The 19,504-nt window shown below is 42.4% G+C and overlaps 2 protein-coding genes across 3 annotated transcripts in view; one reads left to right on the top strand and one right to left on the bottom strand.

Annotated features, from left to right (window-relative positions):
• Positions 1-14,751, bottom strand: part of gstcd (glutathione S-transferase, C-terminal domain containing) — a 42,012-nt gene extending 27,261 nt beyond the window's left edge. For both annotated transcript variants that reach the window (XR_009920775.1, XM_062388736.1), the window contains exons 1-5: positions 14,626-14,751; positions 14,063-14,493; positions 12,410-12,868; positions 10,852-11,121; positions 6,029-6,122 (exon numbers count right to left, since the gene is read on the bottom strand). Coding sequence is in view for 1 of the 2 variants with exons in the window: in XM_062388736.1 (XP_062244720.1) it covers positions 6,029-6,122; positions 10,852-11,121; positions 12,410-12,868; positions 14,063-14,482 (1,243 nt within the window). In the remaining variant the exon portion in view is untranslated. The remainder of the gene's footprint in view (positions 1-6,028; positions 6,123-10,851; positions 11,122-12,409; positions 12,869-14,062; positions 14,494-14,625) is intronic.
• A 178-nt stretch (positions 14,752-14,929) lies between these two features.
• On the top strand, positions 14,930-19,459 carry ints12 (integrator complex subunit 12). Its single transcript, XM_062388541.1, has 7 exons — positions 14,930-15,054; positions 15,901-16,064; positions 16,195-16,353; positions 16,810-16,991; positions 17,133-17,292; positions 17,429-17,572; positions 18,638-19,459. Exons 2-7 carry the CDS (start codon positions 15,909-15,911, stop codon positions 19,196-19,198), a joined length of 1,362 nt encoding a protein of 453 aa, XP_062244525.1. The 5' UTR covers positions 14,930-15,054; positions 15,901-15,908; the 3' UTR covers positions 19,199-19,459.
• Positions 19,460-19,504: the final 45 nt, after the last annotated feature.

Here is a 19,504-nt window from a genome sequence, read left to right as displayed (position 1 = left end):
TCTAATAAGTGATTAATTAGGTGGCTGGTGAAATGGCTTAAGAAACACTATGTAATCCAAAACCCAGTGGAAGCTGGCCGAGGGTCAGGCAACTGTGTCCTCGCTTCCTACCCGCACTGCAATGCCTCACCAGAGATGACTGAACAAAACAGAACTGAGGGGGCAAATGAATATTCATGATATGACATTTGCAAAGAGCTCATCATGAAGGCAGCCACTGGCTCTGCATTTCAATGGGCACAACTCAAACATCACTGCAAACAGTGAAACTCTGTGGAAGGCCTCTGGGGAGTCTAGATGTGTTTGAACTTGAATTGTAGAAATAAAGTGCCAATTATCCCTCTAATTGGGAGTAACAAAGCTGGCTGCCTGTTGTGCTTGGTCCCATGTTTACTGCACATCTTTAAATCTTCAATTTAAAGGCTCTAATGAGTTCAATTAATTTAGAATGAGAGTAGTGATTTGGGAGTCACAGCTTGCTGTGTGGAGCTGTAAGCCCGAGGGGAATGAGGTGTTAACATAATGCTAGCACATTGTACAAACACATATCCTCGCAAACACTCAATTAAAACAATTTCAAAATGGCATCAATGTGGTCTTTATATTAACACGTGCTATCCCAAACTTTCATCTCTTGTTTTAATAACAGGCAATTTTGCTTAAATTACACATGCACTGACAGTGCTAAGTACAAAACTCATAAACACACACCTTTCTTCCAAGGCAAACAGAAACACTAAATGCAACTTTTACCCATGCTAGCAGGGTGGTTGTAGAAATGAAAAAGTCAGTCTGTTAGCCGGGAATTGCTACGAAATTGGTAAAGGATTGTGTTGTATGTTATAAGGTTGATGGTTAAACTGTCACTGTAAAATATCAACCCTCAGTTAGATTTCATAGATGTCGTATGATTTCATTACAACATCTATATACTACATATCATCTGAAATATTGGTTTGTGGTGGGTATTATTTCTACAAATACCTTATACACATTACAATCAGGAGAAACAGTATGTCTGTAAGGCAGTAATGAAATGTGAAGATAACGATTCTCAATAAGTGGAAAAAACGAAATAGCCATGTAGTTCCGTTTTAAACGATAACACCAGCGTAACACACAGCTGAAAGAAACTGTATCATGTCCTGAGGGCCCCAGTTCAATACATCTGATCTACTCTCTAATAACTTCGTTAAGTAAAACCTGATGGGAAATTCATTTATCTGAACTTGAATCAAAATCCTGATAATTATCTTTATCCAAGTTCAATAACCGTTAGATGAGACGATTGAGGGGAAATCATGGCCATACCCACTCACTCAGAGCCAAACTGAACGAAACAGAACAACGCTTAATCGGAATACACGTGTGCAACGTCTTTTAATCCAGCTCACAGAGAAGCTTTGATAAACATTGGAGAAAATGTACATATCCACCTACATCATAAATATCTGTTGAATGCACAAACCGCTGCTGCAATTCCAAAACTACTGTTGTGAATGTCTTAGGGATATCTAAGAAATACACAAGACAGATGCTTAACTACTTGTTAAAACTATGAAAATGTAGTGTAGAAAAAACATAAAGGGCCCTGGCCATGGGCCAGGGCCCTTTCCCTCCACGTTTTGTGGAAATCTGTTCAGGAGTTTTGATGCAATCCTGCTGATAAACCGAACAACAAACAAACGGACATTGTTGAAAAACACAATCTCCTGGGTGGAGGTAATTCAAAATGCAAGCTGCAGTAAGGGGCCCTCGTTGAAGCTTTAGCACCATCCATACACAGGCCCTAATAATGTCATTGCACTGTTCTGTGTTTGGCCGGTAACTAGACAAATAATGAATATTTGATCAAAGTCAGTATATTCTACTTGATTGGGTTACAGAGAGGTTCAGTCTACCCTTGCAATAATATCACAAGTGCAATTACCCTTTGCAGGAGGTGTATGCCTGTGGATTTCATGTTGGGATAATGGATCACGACTCGGATGATAACTGTGATAACAGTTCTACAAATAACAATGTCTTCAGCTTTTTTCTAGGTTTCATAGTTTACAGCAGAGAGGAAAAATAAATAAATCACACCAGACTAGTGTGGAGCTTGTGAAATCTCAATCACGTCTCTGCTGCTGTCTAAGCGGGGAGACAGAGACAAATGGAGCCAGCTTCCACCCCAGCGGTTCAACTACTGTCATACCCTTGTAACCTAAGACAAAGACATGGAAACTCATCCCGGCTCCTTGTACCAAAACAAGCCTGGAGGACCTAATAACAGCATGTCTCAAGCATGACAACTACGCAGTTTCCTCACCGGGCCCTCCTGTTTTTCATGCCTCATTGTCTCGTTCACCCCTCTTCCCCTGCCTTGTTTGCTCCTGATAACCCCTGTCTCTCCATGTGCAGCCTCACCCCAATCTCAATCTTCCGCTGTCACACACTCCATCATTCCCAGCCCGCTTTATTCGCTACCCACCATTCCTCCCCCTATTAAGTGAGGCGCTGGAGAAAAGACACTGGCTGCTCTAGACAATGGACCCTGTATTCGCATTGCTGTTTACCTGTCTGCAGTCAGCCCTCACCACATTTAGTGAAGCAGCCCTCGACGCTGGAGAGACTAAAACCCTCACATTCACAGACTCCCCTTTGTTATCCTATACATTGTACATACCTGAGCTTCTGTGTGTAGGATTTACAATCCATGAATGGAAATTAGTTGGGTGAACGAATGGAAGGATAGATAAGACAAGGGAGGAGAAGAATAAAGCAGTAGACATGGGCTATACATCCAATTTTCAGACATGGACTCTGGAAAGTACCCAGGAAATTGGGTTCAGACATTTTCCAGACTTTGCTTTTCACACATGAAAAATGCAGCAGAAGATTGTCTGTGTCAGACGAGTTCTAAACAACAGGAAAATGTCCTTAACATTCAGGTGAGGGGTTGTGTCTGGGTAGAGCATGTAGGAGGCAGGAATTCACGTATAAGGTCTCAAATCCCGATGTTTCTCCAAGTTGAGATCTTGGTCTGCGTGTTTCTACATTTATGACACCTATTTTTCATTCTGAGATATTAGTATTATTTTGTGTTATTCAAATTGTGCATCTGTCATGTTTGAGAAACATCATAAATGCTCCTTCTTGCTCACACTGAATTTTTTCCTGCTGTATTACCACATGGGCTCACTGACATTTTGCCGATGTTTTAGGGGGCTGGCCGAAAAGTTCAGGAAAATGTCCAGAGTCCAGAGCTCCTGAAGAGCAACGTACATTTGTGTTCGTAAATTTCAGGAAAATGTCTGGACTTCAGGGCATGTCTGACAGCAGCATAAGTCTAAAAGAAATAAAAGTTCAGTTAGAGAATATCCAGAGAGGGATATTTTCTATATCATTTTGCCTCAACACCATAATAATGCAATTCAAACGAGAACTAGGGGATTCAAGTGCAGACTTTCAGCTTTTTGAGGCTATGGAGGTGTTCACATCCATAGTAGATGTGCACAATCTAACCTCTTTTTTTTATTAGCCTTCAGGGATACGAATAAAAAGAGCAAAAATCGCTAGATGAATGTCAGCACTTTAACCTCAGAGACAGCGTTTCATTTTAAATCCAGTACTATGCAGTACAGAACTAAAACTTTCCTAACTTGCCGACTGAACTGTATTATATGCTTTTACTTGAGAGGAGAAGCCAATACACATAAATACAGCCTTCAAAGATGTGTTACATTGGTTTTACAGGTATGGAAATATCATGCATACACAAGGGTAAAAAGCTGCATTTTTCCCTGTAGTATTATACGTGTAGGCGTGTTTGTGCACACTGTGAGAGCAGATAGATGGAGGAGCCCACACACTGGGGTTCAGGACAACTTGGCTGACTTTCGTCTCTGCTACTTTTTAATTACGCAGAGCTGAAATGCAGGGGCTACCTACTATACCAACCAAATACTGCAGAAGGAGATATCTACAGCGCCGTTTATCATGCAGAGTGCCGACAAATCTGGACAGCTACAATTTGGTCTCTCTCCTCGATTCCCACTCTCAGAATAGACACGCACTGCCCACATCGTCAAGCACACTTCTGTTACGATGTCAGCAGAGGATTCTGGGATAGAAACGTATGATTAGTTCCCACCGTGGACAGCGGTCTGTCAAAATTACAAGTACAGTGCAGAATGAGAGTGGGAGGGAAGGGATAAGTTCCTCATTGGTTTGGCCTTGATCCAGCACTCTGTACTTGAAATGAAACAGTGAACATCAGGTTAAAGTCCAGGCTGTCAGTTTGACATACACCACACATGTTAAATATGATAAATCTATTAAACGTTAATTTACCCAATTATTTTCAGTTTCACATTTTCTAAAAGTGAGCATGTTATGGTCAAAGACATTATTTTATCTTACGTCCATGTTGCTCCAACACTATATACCAGGCACAATGAAGAAAGCATCACTGTTCTGTTGTCACTTATTGTACCGTAAATGTTGCCCTAAAGTTAGTATAATATCATGTGTGATTGAAGTTTGATCTTTGAACTCAACTTTTGCGCCCATCCAGATAAAAAGGAGAACATTATGGATTTTTACCCCTTACTTTTTCCAATGATGCTAGAGTGGCTTTTTTTTAATTTTCACCAATTCAACCGGGGGAATGATCTTGATGGGGGAACAACCAGGCACATTTAAGGGACTGATATTTGAGTGTGTCTAATTTGGTGCAGGTTGATTGAATTCAAGGGGACTGTCTGGTTCTGTCTGGTTCCGTGTGCTTTCCAAGTTGCAAATGTTTTTTTATTATATTTATTGGAAAAAAAAAGTTAACATGGTGAAATGAAGTAAAAAAGAGATATCAATAAGTGACAGATGGACCACAAACAGGGTTTTCCTATAGAGTCATCTCTGCAGTTGTTTTGTTGTGGTATATGTTTTCACATTTTCTGAGCATGTGAATTAGTACCTGTGATTCTTGTTCAGATTCTAAGTAATAGTTCATCAACATGATAAAATTGTAATGACGTGGAAGCTATAGGTCTGCACAAACACATGGGCCAAAAGATGGGAGGAAAAATAATCATTACACTGAATGTTGGAATGTCCAATGTCCATTTTCCTGGGTTTTTCTTAAATAAGTGCAGGAAATAACCAATGACAATGAAGTTCTGCTCGTTGCAATAATATCCACATATGTGAAAATAAAAGGTGGATTAATTGAAACAATGATAAAGTAGAAAGGACATATCTACATATTCATATAATGTATTTATGAGTCTTTATCGAGCTCCTCCATTTCCTCATAATAACAACACTGATTTATTGCAGCTGCTTCAAACACGTCTCACTAATACAAAGAAAAACAATGCAGAGAATGAAAGAGAAAGAAACAACATTTTTCTTTTATCTGCTTCACCCGTTCCACCTGGGGCAGCAATCAACAACCCTTTCACTGCCAATTAAATACGACCACAATCAGCATCCACAAACTAATTTGCACAAGTTCGATGTTGCACATTACTTGATTTGTGCCTTCAGTGTGCCCGGGTTTGTGTGTTTCTGTGGTGCTAAGTGTGTTTCTGTCACAGACCTATTTCACACTCTAACCCCCAGAACAGGAGAAGGATAACACATCGAGATAAGCACTTTAAAATTCATTAGAGGGGACTCATGGGGGAAACGCATCCAGCTGAGGCTGGATAGAAAGCCTCTTCATGTGTCAGTCGCTAATGTTTTCTTAAGGTGCCACTGAAACTCACCAGGACCCAGCAGTAAGGAAAGGTTTTATGCAAACATTTATGCACATTCCTCACTCATTGCTCCGTGTACTCTATCCATAGTATTTGTTTTTACTTTGACCAGGTAATAAGGTGAAAGAAGGACCAGGGAGAGATCTATGGGCGTACAGATAACTAGATGGGGCAGGAGGTTTCACTGCAGATAGGAGGTGGTGTATTTGGATGAAACAAAGAGCAATTAAAAAAGCTTAAAAATTAGAGTGCAAGGGCAGAGCCACAAGGCGGAGATTCCACTTTACCTTCAGTGGGGTTGATAGCTCCTGGTAAGCTGTCCCATGGGAGGGTCCAGGCAGGGCCAGGATGAGGAGCGAAGACTGCCTCGATGCCTTTCTCCTAAGAGAGGAACACACAAGCACAGACACACAGGTTACCATAGAAACCCCTCCACAGCCTTGAGGTTCTGAGGTTCAAATGGTTGAAATGAAGCAGATCTAAGAGATCCTCTTGAACAAGCCCTTTATTACTTTCCTCACACTGATCTGAGGCTCTGATTCCTCTCCTGAGGAAAAGAAACACGCCAGGACACTTATTACTCTCACAAGGGAACAAAACTTCTCTAGTACAGTGCACACACCAGTACATCGAAGACACTGGAAATACTGAAGAAACAGAGCAGACAAGGTACAGTACTCTGGTTTTTCTCTTTAATAAGTGGGCTGTCTGCAGGAGACAGGCGAAGGAAACTAATATACGAACAGAAAAAGTTAATGTTAAAACTTTTCTTTTGGTCAAATGTATTCTGACTGTTGCACTTTCGCCATAGCTTCAATTGTAATAACCGTGAAGGGGCTCGTGGCGCAGGGGAAATAATTTGGAACATTTGGAAAGTATCAACAAACAACTCAATATTATAACACTAAGGTGATGTTTTTATCTTATTTATTATTAATTAATGAAATTGAGCCTTTAATTGTTGTGAACTAGTTTGAATACCTAATATCATAGCACATCGCCCACGCCTAGTTATCTACAATGGACAGTATACAAATAACTTGAAGATTTACACCGAAAGACCACAAACACAGACGCGTATGAGGCACTTCAATTTGAGCAAACAGGCCCAGCAATAAACACTATTTCACTCAGAATATGTAATTGCTGGCATCGCTACTGCAGTAGCTATGACATACTGTAACTGTACTGTGTGGTGTTATGTGACATTCTGGCAAGAGAAAATACTCTGTGCTAATATCTTGTGCCACTTCATTTGCATAAATGGAGGAGCAGAAGTATTGGAAACACTTTAAAATAAAATTCAATCCAACAAACGAGAACTAAATAACAGCTTCAAAACGACAAAATGAAATCTGCACCTTTTATGATACTGTCAAAAACACAGTTTCCCATGCTTATATATTTCAGAAAACTGCTCTGTAGAAATGTATTCTAATAGACCTGAGTTCATTTTGTTCTGTCAATGGATGAATGCATTTGAGGTCAATTTCCTAAAGAGATCAAGTAAAACTGGGATTTTGCAGAAATCCAGAAGTAATTTAATCTAAACAAGTGATTCAGTTTTAAGATGTTCCATCAAGTCACAAAGTGGCTGCAGCCGGGGGCCACAATGACTTTAACTAAAACTTTTAATTCTGCTGAAATACTCAATGTAGATCAGACGAAAAATATAGTATCACATTTAAAACATTGACAGTGAAAATACTTTACATTAATAAACACCTAATCTCTGTGCAAAGTAAGATTTATGAAACTTATCAAAATCATTAATATGCTCTTTTCCAGTAAAATGGTTTGTGCACTGTCGAGGCATCATTTTGGAGAAAGCAGAACGCGTCACTGCTAGATGATAACATCAGTAAAGCACATGGTTGAGAGCTACAGCCTGAAAACAAGCTCAGGAGCAGCAGTTCAGAACAAGTGGATCTGCCTCAGCGGTTCACGGTGCAGAGGAAGCAGCAACAGTGTGGTTTAAAAGATCAGAAACATCAGAAGATCACATCACAATTCAAGATGCATCAATCCCATGCTAAAGCTGAGAAGAATCTGGGAAACTCTGACACGACAATAACAAATTACCTGGGAGAGATGATTCCTTAAAGGCTATCAATGAATATTATATTATAAATATTCATCTGGACCAAAACTATCTTTCCGACTAAGAATATAACCTGTCACATAGAGTTATGGTTAGTTTCAGAACAGCTGTTTCCGCAGGAACAGACACAGACACTCAGTAATCCTGGTTTCTGGAACACAGGCGTACCTGTTTCATACAGCAGAACATCCAGGACCTATTTTTACTGCTAACTTAGATTAGCTTGTTTTCTCATATCATCAAGAGACCTGTCAGTAATCGCAGAAAGGCTTCAATTTTGCATTTCGGTGTCAGGGCTACACTTCTGTTTACATTAAGTTATCAGGTCGTGTGTCTGCGTGTCATCGCACAAGCAGTTTGACTGGCATGCATCTGTGTGCGTTCTAATGTGAGGAAAGGATTTTATGATCCATTTATATTGTGGATAATGGATTGATATAAGCCTGGTGCCTCTGGTTAGCGGCAGTGATGGATCACGTGTCACCATGTCAGACGACGCACTTCCCCTAGCACGCACACACACATATGCATGAGGCCATGCACAGGCCCTTCAGCCAAGGCAGCTGCACTGCAGACATGGTGGTGGAGACACGCAGCCATCCTTATAATCCCTGTGAGGGGAAAAAAAGAATGGTGGCCATTGTGTGCGTGTCTGCGTCTGTGCACGCATTCCTCTCGGTTCTAATGTCTGATTTCACCGTGCCATGAAAACTGTCATTTGAGCACATCTGTGGCTGCCTCGCTAAATTTCATCCGGCAACATGGCACATTTGAGACACAGCCCATCCTGACCAACCAGCTCACACAGTCTCATTCAAACTCTTGCTCTTTTTCTATTTTTTTTCTTTTTTAACAGCTTTCTCCCTCTGCCTGCTTCCCGTCACATAATATCACACTGTTATAGACACTTAGCCAGCAGGAAATCACAGAAATATCTTTGCTGAGGGAGCAGAGCAACAAGACCAAGAGTCCAGTTTGAAGGCTCAGCACTAAGAGGTTAGTCAGAGTCTCCATTTAAACAGCCCTGCTTGTTTATCTCCTGCTGAAGAAGCTAGACCAAATAATGTTGGAGCGGCAATATTTGCTGTGCTGTGGAGCTGAGAAAGTTATAAATGTGTGAGTGTGTGTCTGTCTTGCCAATGCTTGCTCAGGGAATTACATTTTCAGAGTGTGGACACATAATGTTAGTATTGAGTGCCGTCTTATCTCTTTACACTAAGACTGTCAGCCATTACTAGAAACTACTAAGTCTGGCTATAAACATTGTTTTGTTTTGGACTGGATTCATTGTTTTTATTGCACCTGAAATGAGGAAAAGCTGAATGTGCGCTCTCTGCACTTTTGTAATTGTCAGTCGGATCCACAGAGAATACTGAAGTGACTTTTTAGAATTTAGTGAGGGCAGTAAAACATTGTTCTTAAAAGCAGATTCTGTTCTTTTTTATTTTTTGAGAACGGTCACTTTTTTTGTTCGTTTGACTTGACAGATAAAAACATGTAAAATAAACAACCTGTGTGAGAAGAAAACCGTGCCCACAGACAAGCATCCTAAGACCTTTAAACAGCCCAATTACACTGTTAATCCTGTGACTGAGAGCACTTAAGCCTGAAACATGCTTCTGCGACTGCGTCTGCGTCTTTTCACGCCGCTGTGGCGCAAGACTCGTTTTCATTCATGCTTCCCCAACCGTTGCGCGTCTTACAAAGCAATTCCGCGCCAGAACACTAGGCGGAGTAATGCTTTTTGTCGTGACGACCTTAGAGACGCCTTCTTTCTTCTTCGTCGATTGTTTATTTACATAGCCACTGCGGCTCCACGTAGCCTTTTTCTGGCGGACAAATCCGCCAGTCAGTGACAGGTTATACAAGTGATCATACTATCGGATATCTTCTGCCAAGTGCTCTTCTATTTGGTCCATATTCGCTCTTCTAAATCTTCCGTGATTTCTGCCGGTATTATGGGGCATGTAACCGGAAATGCAGCTCCAGAAGGGATGTAGAGCAGACCAATCACAGCCTTGCGGGCTGAGTGAGCTTGCGGAGCTTTGCCGTGAATTTTAGAAAAGGGGGTCGACACCCGTCAGCACGTAAGGAGGGATACATAAGCACGTAAAGGACCCGGAAGGGCTCTTGCGCTTACGGGCCCGTGAAAACGCAGAAGCATGTTTCAGGCTTTAGTGTAAACGTGGTGACAGAATGATGAGAATTTGAACAATAAAGAAAGTCAACCAGCAGACAAAACATTAACTTAAAGCTACACTCCTGATGGCACAATCAGCAGAAAACTGAGGCGTGAAATTATAGGGTTAATGGTTAACAACCAGTTGGAGCCTACACGCTGTCTATTTGTGCTGTGACTGGACGAGTGGAGACAGCAGTCAGAAGCTACATCCACACTACTAAGTTTTAGATTTAAAACGCATCACGTTTGCTATGTTTTCACCTGCTGTCCTTGCTACTCCCAAGTTTTTGATTACCGAAAACAAAGAAGTTTGTAAATGCTATTGGTTCCTTATTGGTTTGAAAACTGGTCTGGATAGTCAGATATTGAGATGTTTGGAACATGATGAAAACTGTTCCTGATTTGTTTTCTATCCGTCACGACTCGACTTTCCGCAGTGAAGGCAGAAGCTTTGTAAACACTGACAGTAACGGTTCCACCTTGTCGTCGCTCCAATGAAAGAAATCCCTTGTGATACTTTTCACCATTGTTGTTTCTCAGTCTAAGAAAACTAAGAAACCAGCTGCAGAGTAGGCCATCTGCTTCCTGTTTACACCGGTACGCACATGCCCAGTTTGAATTGTCACATGACGTGCATTTTCAAGGACGGGGATTAATAGTGAGGCACAGTTTAAATGTTTGTGTTGATGGAGATAGTTGTATTTTTTTTTAAAGGAACACATGATAGTATGGATGTGCATGTGTGCATTTGCATTCAAGCAAAATGTTTGGAGAACACAGAGAGGTAAAGCATGATGAGAAATAAGTAGGAAATTGGGATAAATTACTTTAAGTTTAGTCATCGTGGGCCTGGGGCCACCGACAAAAGGCAGTTGGGACGTCGTCTCCTGGTTTTCTTCTGGCTCCAGTTGACTAGTCAGGTTGTCCTTTGCTGACAGCCCTGGGAGAATGGACGTGGGAACTTGGAGGTTGGAAAGAGCCATCCCACAAGCCTTGGCTGCACGAAGGACCCCAGGTACCTCCTGAACACGGCTGAACCATCGCAGCAGGTGGGGGAGCTGATGCAGAGTGCTCACAGCGTGGGCTTGGAGGGAACACTATCAGAGACAAAGAGAGGGAAGAAAGGAAGAAAAAAAGAAACAAGAATAGTGATTAAGTGACTCATCTGATGTGTCATCTCCAATGGAGCGAGATGTCAGGTTCCACCAAAATCCCCTCATCACACTGGTGGACACACATGAGGGGCAGGCTGGAAAACACATCAAAACAACATTTGCAGGAGGGGAGGGTGAGGACACAAACAGAGACGTGATCAGAGCAGCAGTGTCACTTTGTGCGACTGTGTGTGGAGGACGGGGGAAAGAGAGGGGGACGCAGACCGAGAGAGGGAGATGGGGGCACTCTGCAGTACGACGAGTGGGCGGAGTGGAAAGGATACGCCGTGGCTGCATGTGTTGCGGACAGTGATGGCCGTTAAGAGGAGACACGCTAGGCTGAGTGTGAAACTGGAAACCACTGGAGCACAGCTGACTACTAAAAGCCTCATTGTGAGAACTTCAGTTTATTCCCACAGTTGAGGAATAGCTGGGTGACAGCTGAAGGGTGAAATGGAGGTTGAGCTCCACTTCAGTGTCAGACAGTGCAGCATTCCTAATCAATAGTAATATACCACTCAACTAAGCCCTGGTGCTCTCTGTTTCTGGTCTCTGCTGCTGTTGCTTTAATTGCTGCGACGAACTTTACCTAAAAACATGCAATCATCAAGAGTTATGAATATTCACTGAATGGTCGTGAGCTTCTGACGTGTTCTGGAAGATAAGAGTTTTAAAGGTCAACCTAACAACCAGCCGATTCTTGATCTGCTGCAGAGAGAAACATATTCCCAAAGTAAAGTCATTGAAATGCATTTCAACCTGCTGCATTTGAATAGAAACTCTCCCATACACTGTTATCGCTCCTTGCCAGGTGGCAGCCGACCACCTTTGAGAGCGAAGCGTTTGCCAAGAGTGATGCAGCGACTCTTCTTAACTCAGGTTTCTGCCTGGACGGAACTGAAGGAGCTGGATTTGTTGTCTGCTCAGAGAGTCAAAACTAAAAGCCCTGCATAATTTGACAAGTCATCATAATAAAAGCATTTAAAAAAAAAAGACTGTAAATATGTCTCTAAAAAAATTGCATACACCACATTAAGGGGGATTGTAAAGATCATACTGTGTCACAATAATGATAATATGTGGAGCAAGTGATATTCTAATGAGAATTTGACGTGTATTCATGGATCAAAATGTTCTGCTAATAAAAGGCAGCGATAGGAGGGTCCTTCGCCACAAGGATTGATTATATCCTACACCCTCAAACATAATTCATAAACTCCTAGGCTCTTACCAGGTACTGATAGATGCATGGCAGCAGCACCACATCCGTTAGAGTGAAGTACAGGCCTTCAGCAAACAAATGCTCCAGCGGAGGGAGATCTGCCGTCTTCACTTTCCTGATCTCAGAGCTCTCCCTGGTGGTCACAGTGGGGACTGAATCCACCGACAGCTTGGCCAGAGCAGCCCTGAGCTCGAGTCCATCAGGGACCTGAGGCGACGGGCCAGGCTCCCGCTCATTGTTCACATCTGCCTGGACTTCGGGCGACTCCTTCTTCTCATTCTGTCTCTGCTCTTGGAGTTTCTGCCGGCGTATTTTGTCATCGTTGTGAACTTTGACCGGCTCCGCCAGCCTTCGCTCCAGGGAGAGGATGGAGAGAGGCAGCTGCTGATATTGATCGGTGGGATTCTGGAGGTGCTCTTCTACCGCAGAGGGGATGCCAGTTTCACACAGTCTGGTCCACTGGCTCACCTGAGAGTGACGAATGGTGATAAGAAAAAGGATTTTTAAGGATTTTGAGGTAGAAGTAATATGGTTCTGGAACACTTTTAGATCAGTATGAAAGACGAGCAGCTCATCACTTGAGGGATTGCAATTTAATCAGTGAAGGAAGAAGAGCAGACTTGAGAACCACCTGAAATACTTTACATGAAAAGCTCAAATGTCCTTGAAGGTTACTGATGAAGAACTGTGTAATTTTAGGAAAAGTACAGACACAACTTTGAAGCATTTCTATGAGCTTTGTTAGATGTGTTGTTTATAAGCTGTTCAATTGTAACCAAACTAATATACTAAGTCATTCATTATTGGATGGTTTATTCCCCATACATATTCAGTCACATGTTTGCAAATCAACACATATTGAACATGTAGATGATCATTTTTGAGAAACGCTAAGTGAACTTTTGTTTAAGTAGTAAAAACACAATATGTTTTTAACAATTTAACAATTTTGAGCCTGATTGAATTTGGGCCATTGAATTCTATTTACAACTGTACACATCTGTACATGAGCTGCTGAGTAGAAACTGTCACCATCTCCTGTGAATAAAATAAAAGCCCAAATGGAGACATAATAAAGTAGCTCCTGATACTACACGAGTTGTGGCCTTTTACAGCTATAACCGCCCCTCTCCGTGAAGCTTGCATCAGGGACAGTCATCAGTAGCCAATATGATTGATGCTTAAAGGGATAGTTCACCCAAAAATGTACAACCACTCCTTTTGAGTCCACAAAACACTTTTGGCGTCTCAGGGGTGGATAGCATTGCCTTGACATTCAAATTTGATTTTACATTTACACCATTGTGTTCCACATGCGAATGCAGCTCAAGAGGACGATGACAGAGGACTTTTAGGCTAAAGACGTCATTTATGTGGGGGCTTACGGACACCACATGGAGCAGTATGGGGACATTTTAGGTTCTTTTCTGTTGTTTCTTTTACATTTGAGGAAGTGGTCGCCATTTATTTCAATTGGATTGGATTTGGCTGCAACGCTGTTTACCCCTGAAGCTCCAAAAGAGTTTTGTGGACACAAACACTTCACCCACCACCTCCATCGGCATAGTGGTGAGCATTGAAATGTTTCTGTGAACCTTCCCTTTAAAGCCAGTGAGCATCATCCAGGCCCTTCATGTTCCTCTCATGGATAACCCCCCTCACCTCAGCACAGGCCTTCAGGCAGGTCTTCTTGAAGCCCAGCAGCGCCTGCACGTCCTTCCTGGAGGGGTCAGCCTCCACGGTCTGGTTGATGATGTGTCTCAGCACCACGGCCAGTCCGGCCTTGCACAGCTGCCCGGTCTCATCCAGCACAGCGGGGAGCCGACAGCCCCTCACCAGCAGGGGCAGACCCTCCAGCTGAGACTCACACACCTCCACACCCCCCGGTACGAGACCCTGCCTCAGTGCCCGTGAGCAGGAGGGCGTGGAGGAGACCAGGGACACTTTGAAAGACTCACAGCCGCAGTAGGAGAGGAGGAAGAGGGTGATGGAGGAGTGCAGAGGAAGACGAGCCTCCTCACCTTGGCCACAAACTTCTAAATAGAGGGAGGGTCGCTTGGGCTCTGCGTCAGCGTGCGTCATTTTTAAATAACCTGTCAAAACACACGGAGGTTAGGGGGTAGTTTAAAAGATGGCGGCTTGGAGGTGTAAGCTAAACTGACACTTTCGACATTAGTATATACACACACACACACACACACACATACACACACATATACACTCACCGGCGAATTCAACAACCCACGCTGTTGGTTGTCCACGCTTTCTTCTTCTTGGCCTATGCTGCAGCTAAACCAGCACCACAGCGCCACCCGCTGTCCATTATCGCAACGATACTGATTTATATTATTGTGTATATGGCGTGTAATAAACGCGTATGTTAAAACATGAACTACACAATACATTTGTCACATATAATTAAGTTTTAGATGCTGATTATTATATCATTTAAGAATCTTGAAAAATAACAGGCAGGAAAGGTTCCACGCGTGTATATTCCGGACGTATTTTAGGGCTGCACAGGTTGTCAGAGAAGAACGGTCCGTCCCGGTTGATTCTTGTTGAGGAAGCGTTGATCGACCATCAGCTGTTCAATCAAACGAAAACACCGGATCACGGGACTGTTTGTTTTTTAAACTTAAAACCCAAGCGAGGTAATGTAATAAAACTTGAATTGATATTCAGTTTATTTTGGTTTTATAAGTGACGGCAGGGAGGAGGAGGTAACTTTAGTTCCTGTGGCGTTGTTTCTGTTTCTCTCTCTGCGATAGGGAAGTTTGATTTAAATTAAACACGAACGACTGATTCAGAGAAGAAGCGACACACGGGAAGTAATCACCAATGGGGATGTGAATGTGCAGGACACGGAGCATCAGCCAGGCTCCTTTTCTCCATTTGTCTTTATTCTCTCCAGCCTCGTCCTCCTCTCGTTACCATCTAAAGTCATTATTATCATCATAGCATCGATGTAAACGTATTAAATGCATCAATCAATGACCGTGTGGGTGGTAAACTGGGGCCAGGCTTCCCTGAGGAGAAATCCACTGAATATTTCAGTCCAGCTAAATGTTTCATGTGGAGGGGAACGTGTTTTTTCTTAATTTAATGTTTCTGGACAGAATGAGCAGTACAGCTGATTGTGAGAGAGGAAACTCAAATCACACTTGAAGACTAAGTGATTTTACAGTTTGCAGGCTGCAGAGTCCATATGGCTTTTGTTCACTGTATATTGTGTGGAAGGAAGCAAAGGTCTGAAGAGGGTAAAGACTCCAGACATTTTGTTTCTAAAATCAACGATGTGTTTCTTAATATCAAGTCTGGATCTTATCTCACAGTTGACACTTCATTGTCCACATGCCAGCTAAAGCCTTTTCTATGTTTTACAGTAATCAACCTTGTTAACCAAAACCTTTCTTAGAAGGGACATGTCAGTAATATTTCATGAAGATGTAACCCTTAACCTTGAATTTAACAATCTGACATTGTTTACTGATTTTCAGTTTAAGCCATGGCTGGACCTGTCAGTCTGGACTTGGATCCCATCTTCCTAAAGGGTCTGGGCTACCTGCACTCCAAGAGTAAAGACTCTGTTGATAAACTCAAAGCTTTACTAGAGGATTCCCTCTCAAGAGGAAGTGACTCATCGTATCGCTCATCACTAAAGGTACAGGGATTTCATGATCTGCTTAATTCGCATTTTATCGTCTTTAGTGTTATTTTCTCTTTCAATTTCATTATATGTCATTCATTCAACAAAATGCTAACTACTCTGTGTTATTATTATATATTCTCAGGACATAGAGGTGTCCAAGAGCTCTGTGTCAAAACTGAGCTTAAGTAAACAGGACTCCAAGTCCTCGTCGAGCTCCTCGTCCTCCAGCAGCAGCAGTGGCAGCAGCAAATCCAGCTCGGAAAAAATCAAAAAAGAGGTAGAAAAGAGACCCACTGAGAAGGTAAAGGATTTTTTTTTTTTTTTTATCTTTTTGATTAAAGTATGTTAAATGTCATCCTTAGGAGAAAATAGACATCCCTAAATAAATTCCAAACCCCAAACAAAACATGTCTTTGCAAAGTACAGCATAAATTGAGAAAGTTGTTGAGCCTTGATTAAATGACAATTGATAGATAAAGAAACTAGATTTATGTAATTTCAGAGCTATTATCAAGATAATTTATTGGTTTTCAAGTTTGTTTTAGATCGACAGCACTGTTCTGCAAAGCAGGTACATGCACTTCAGCTTAGAACTGATAAAGAGAGTTGAGTCCAGAGATTTACTTGAAAAGTGAAAAACACATGCATATTTCTTAAAATGACAACTTTAATAAAGCGCATGTTACTTATATTTTGAAGATGTGATGATTTGATGTCAGCATCTAAAGTGTCGTCTGTCCTTCTCACTGTCAAACAGGTCAGGGTTGAGTTGGCTGAGGTGGAACCTCCCAAAAAGCCTCGTTTGGAGAAACCTGAGAATCGCGCTTCTCCGATCACCGTCCAGACAAGCAAAGACCTCCTGCCAAACATTAATGATTATGATGAGACCAACGCTGATGACTTTGCCATGGAAATGGGCCTGGCCTGTGTGGTTTGCAGGTACGTGTTAATGATTAGCAAATTAATTAAAGTTTATTTGACCTTTTGCAATAGCTTCAGGTCAGGCTGATGTCTAATCCAACATGTGGTTCAAATAATTCAGTTTTTTTCCTTCTTGTGTTCTCTTTTGAATTATGTCAGACAAATGACCGTCACCATGGGGAACCAGTTGGTGGAGTGCCAAGAGTGCCATAATCTGTACCACCAGGACTGTCACAAGCCCATGGTGACAGACAAAGAAGTCAACGACCCACGGCTTGTGTGGTATTGTGCCCGCTGCACCAGGCAGATGAAACGCATGGTGAGGAAATATGAGTTATATTCCAACATCTAAATTGATAATATTTGTAGCAGATTGCCAGGTAGTAGGCAATGGACCGAGTTGTGTCACAAGGTCCAGTTCTATCAGTTTGAAACTGTTCTTGTTTTCCCACTAGGCCCAGAAACCTCCACAGAAACCGTCCCCTGCCTCTGCATCATCAGCGCCTGTTGTAAAAGATACACTGGTCAAAAAGACGGAGCTGAAATCCAAACCTGACACAACCAGCACCTTCCAGGCCTTTAAAAGAACAGAAGTGAAGGTAAGTGTCGATTCATCATGGCCGTCGTGTGTTTGAGACTTAAACAGCATGCAACATGGTGTTGATGGCAATCATGTGTCTTGAGAGAAAGTGAATGCTTACCAAGCATTCTGACTCTTTTGTGGTGTTCTACTGTGTCAAACTCTGGAAAACTAGGAGTCTGCCTCCTTATTACTGGTAGATAGTTCGAGAAAACTATAGTTGTCAATGTTCAAAATTGTTCTATAAGGCAAACTGCATAAATATCTCTGCAGAGAATGAGTATACGCTTATCTTTAATGAGCCAACCACTGACTTCTGCTGCTGTGTCAAGTCTCCAGAGAAGATTTGTTTTAAAACTTTCCAGCATTTTTAACTTATTCACCAAGTTATTTTGACAGCAAACATTTTGCCTTTAGTCAGTGATTTGATTATGTTAATTCGAGCCGCAATGGGAGGGAGTTTTGTTTGTTTTTCAAACAAAAGTGTTGCTCAAGTTGCATAGCTTGCAGATAAGTTTGCTGATAAACATGCTAGACTAGTCACAGGTAAACAATGACTGGCCCCAAGGTAAACAAAAGAATGCTGTTTTTTGTTATGGTCACCAAAAGCCGATAAAATGAATATTCCTTTTTCTAATGTTAAGATATTTGTTTACTTGCGTTAATTTCAAACCTTGAAAGTTAATATAAACAAAAACTACAGGTGTCCTAACTTTTGTTGTTTACTGACAAATCCTTTTGAGCTTCTGAGGGGAGCAGCCCCCGACTCGGGACGTAGCTTATTTGGATATCAGAGAGTTGAGAAAAAGTATCTATGGAAGAAAGACTGTTTGGTCAGGGCTTCATCCTACAGCAAGATAATGACTCAAACCATTATAAGAAAATAACTAGACAGTCTTCTCATGATGGAAGAGCACCACAATCTCTTTATTTAAATCCCTGGGAAATGGTTTCATCCCACTCACAAACGACAGTTGCGAACAGGCTTTTGATTTGTTGGCGTTCAACAGCATGGTTGTGTCTTAATTACATCTGTTGAATTTGTGCTGTGATAGTTATAATGACTGTTTTTCATTTCATGCAGGCATCCACCACATCAGCCACCCCCACCAGTGGCAGCTCCTCCTCCAGCAGTGGTCTTACAGGCTGGGCCGCATTCGGAGCCAAGACGAGCGCTGCTCTTCCTCCCAGCTCCAAACTCGGTTCCTCGGGTCCAAGTGGGAGCAGCAAGACCGTGACAGCTCCCTCTGGCCAAAAACCCGCCGGGCTGTCTGGACTGACAGGAGCAAAATCAGGACCTGGGAGTACCAAGGTACCAGGTGGTGGTAATGGAAATGGCTCTAGTCAGGTGCCCCTGAAACCTCCTCCACCCCTGACTCTGGGGAAGCAGCCACCGAACCGCTCATCGAGCAGCGAAAACCCAGGGAAAGGCTCTGCTTCGTCAGGGGCCGGCTCCCCGGGTAGCGCCCAGGCAAGCGCGGGGGGGAACGGAGGCAATAACGGAGGAGGTAACGGGAACAATGGGAACGGGTCAAAGGCTGCACCGGGGGACAAAGCGCCAACTTCTCAAGAGTCTCAGCTCAATGCCATGAAACGGTTACAGCTGGTGAAGAAGAAAGCAGCGCAGAAGAAACTGAAGAAATGAGAAGTGGTGGAGAGAAAGGATAAATAAGAGGGGGAGGAGAAAATAAACCTTGCAAACGTGTGAAATTAGTGACAAAATAATGTTTGTATGACAAGAGCATCTGTACATGGATTGACACGATCCAGTCAAATACTTGAATCTTACTTTACGTAAATGCTGCTGGACTCTGTGTGCGTCGTTCTGCCCTAACGAATCTAAACATTTATAATGTGACTGTCAGTTTTTATCGACGAATGTCATTAAAAATCCTCCTCTGACAAATTGCATGTATCATTGACTTTTGTAGCATGTGTTGTCCCTGAATGT

Source organism: Platichthys flesus, chromosome 5 (assembly GCF_949316205.1).
Source record: "Platichthys flesus chromosome 5, fPlaFle2.1, whole genome shotgun sequence".
NCBI classification, from domain to species: Eukaryota; Metazoa; Chordata; class Actinopteri; order Pleuronectiformes; family Pleuronectidae; genus Platichthys; species Platichthys flesus.
The sequence above is the reverse complement of the archived record's forward strand: the minus strand, read 5'-3'. Positions and strand labels throughout refer to the sequence as shown.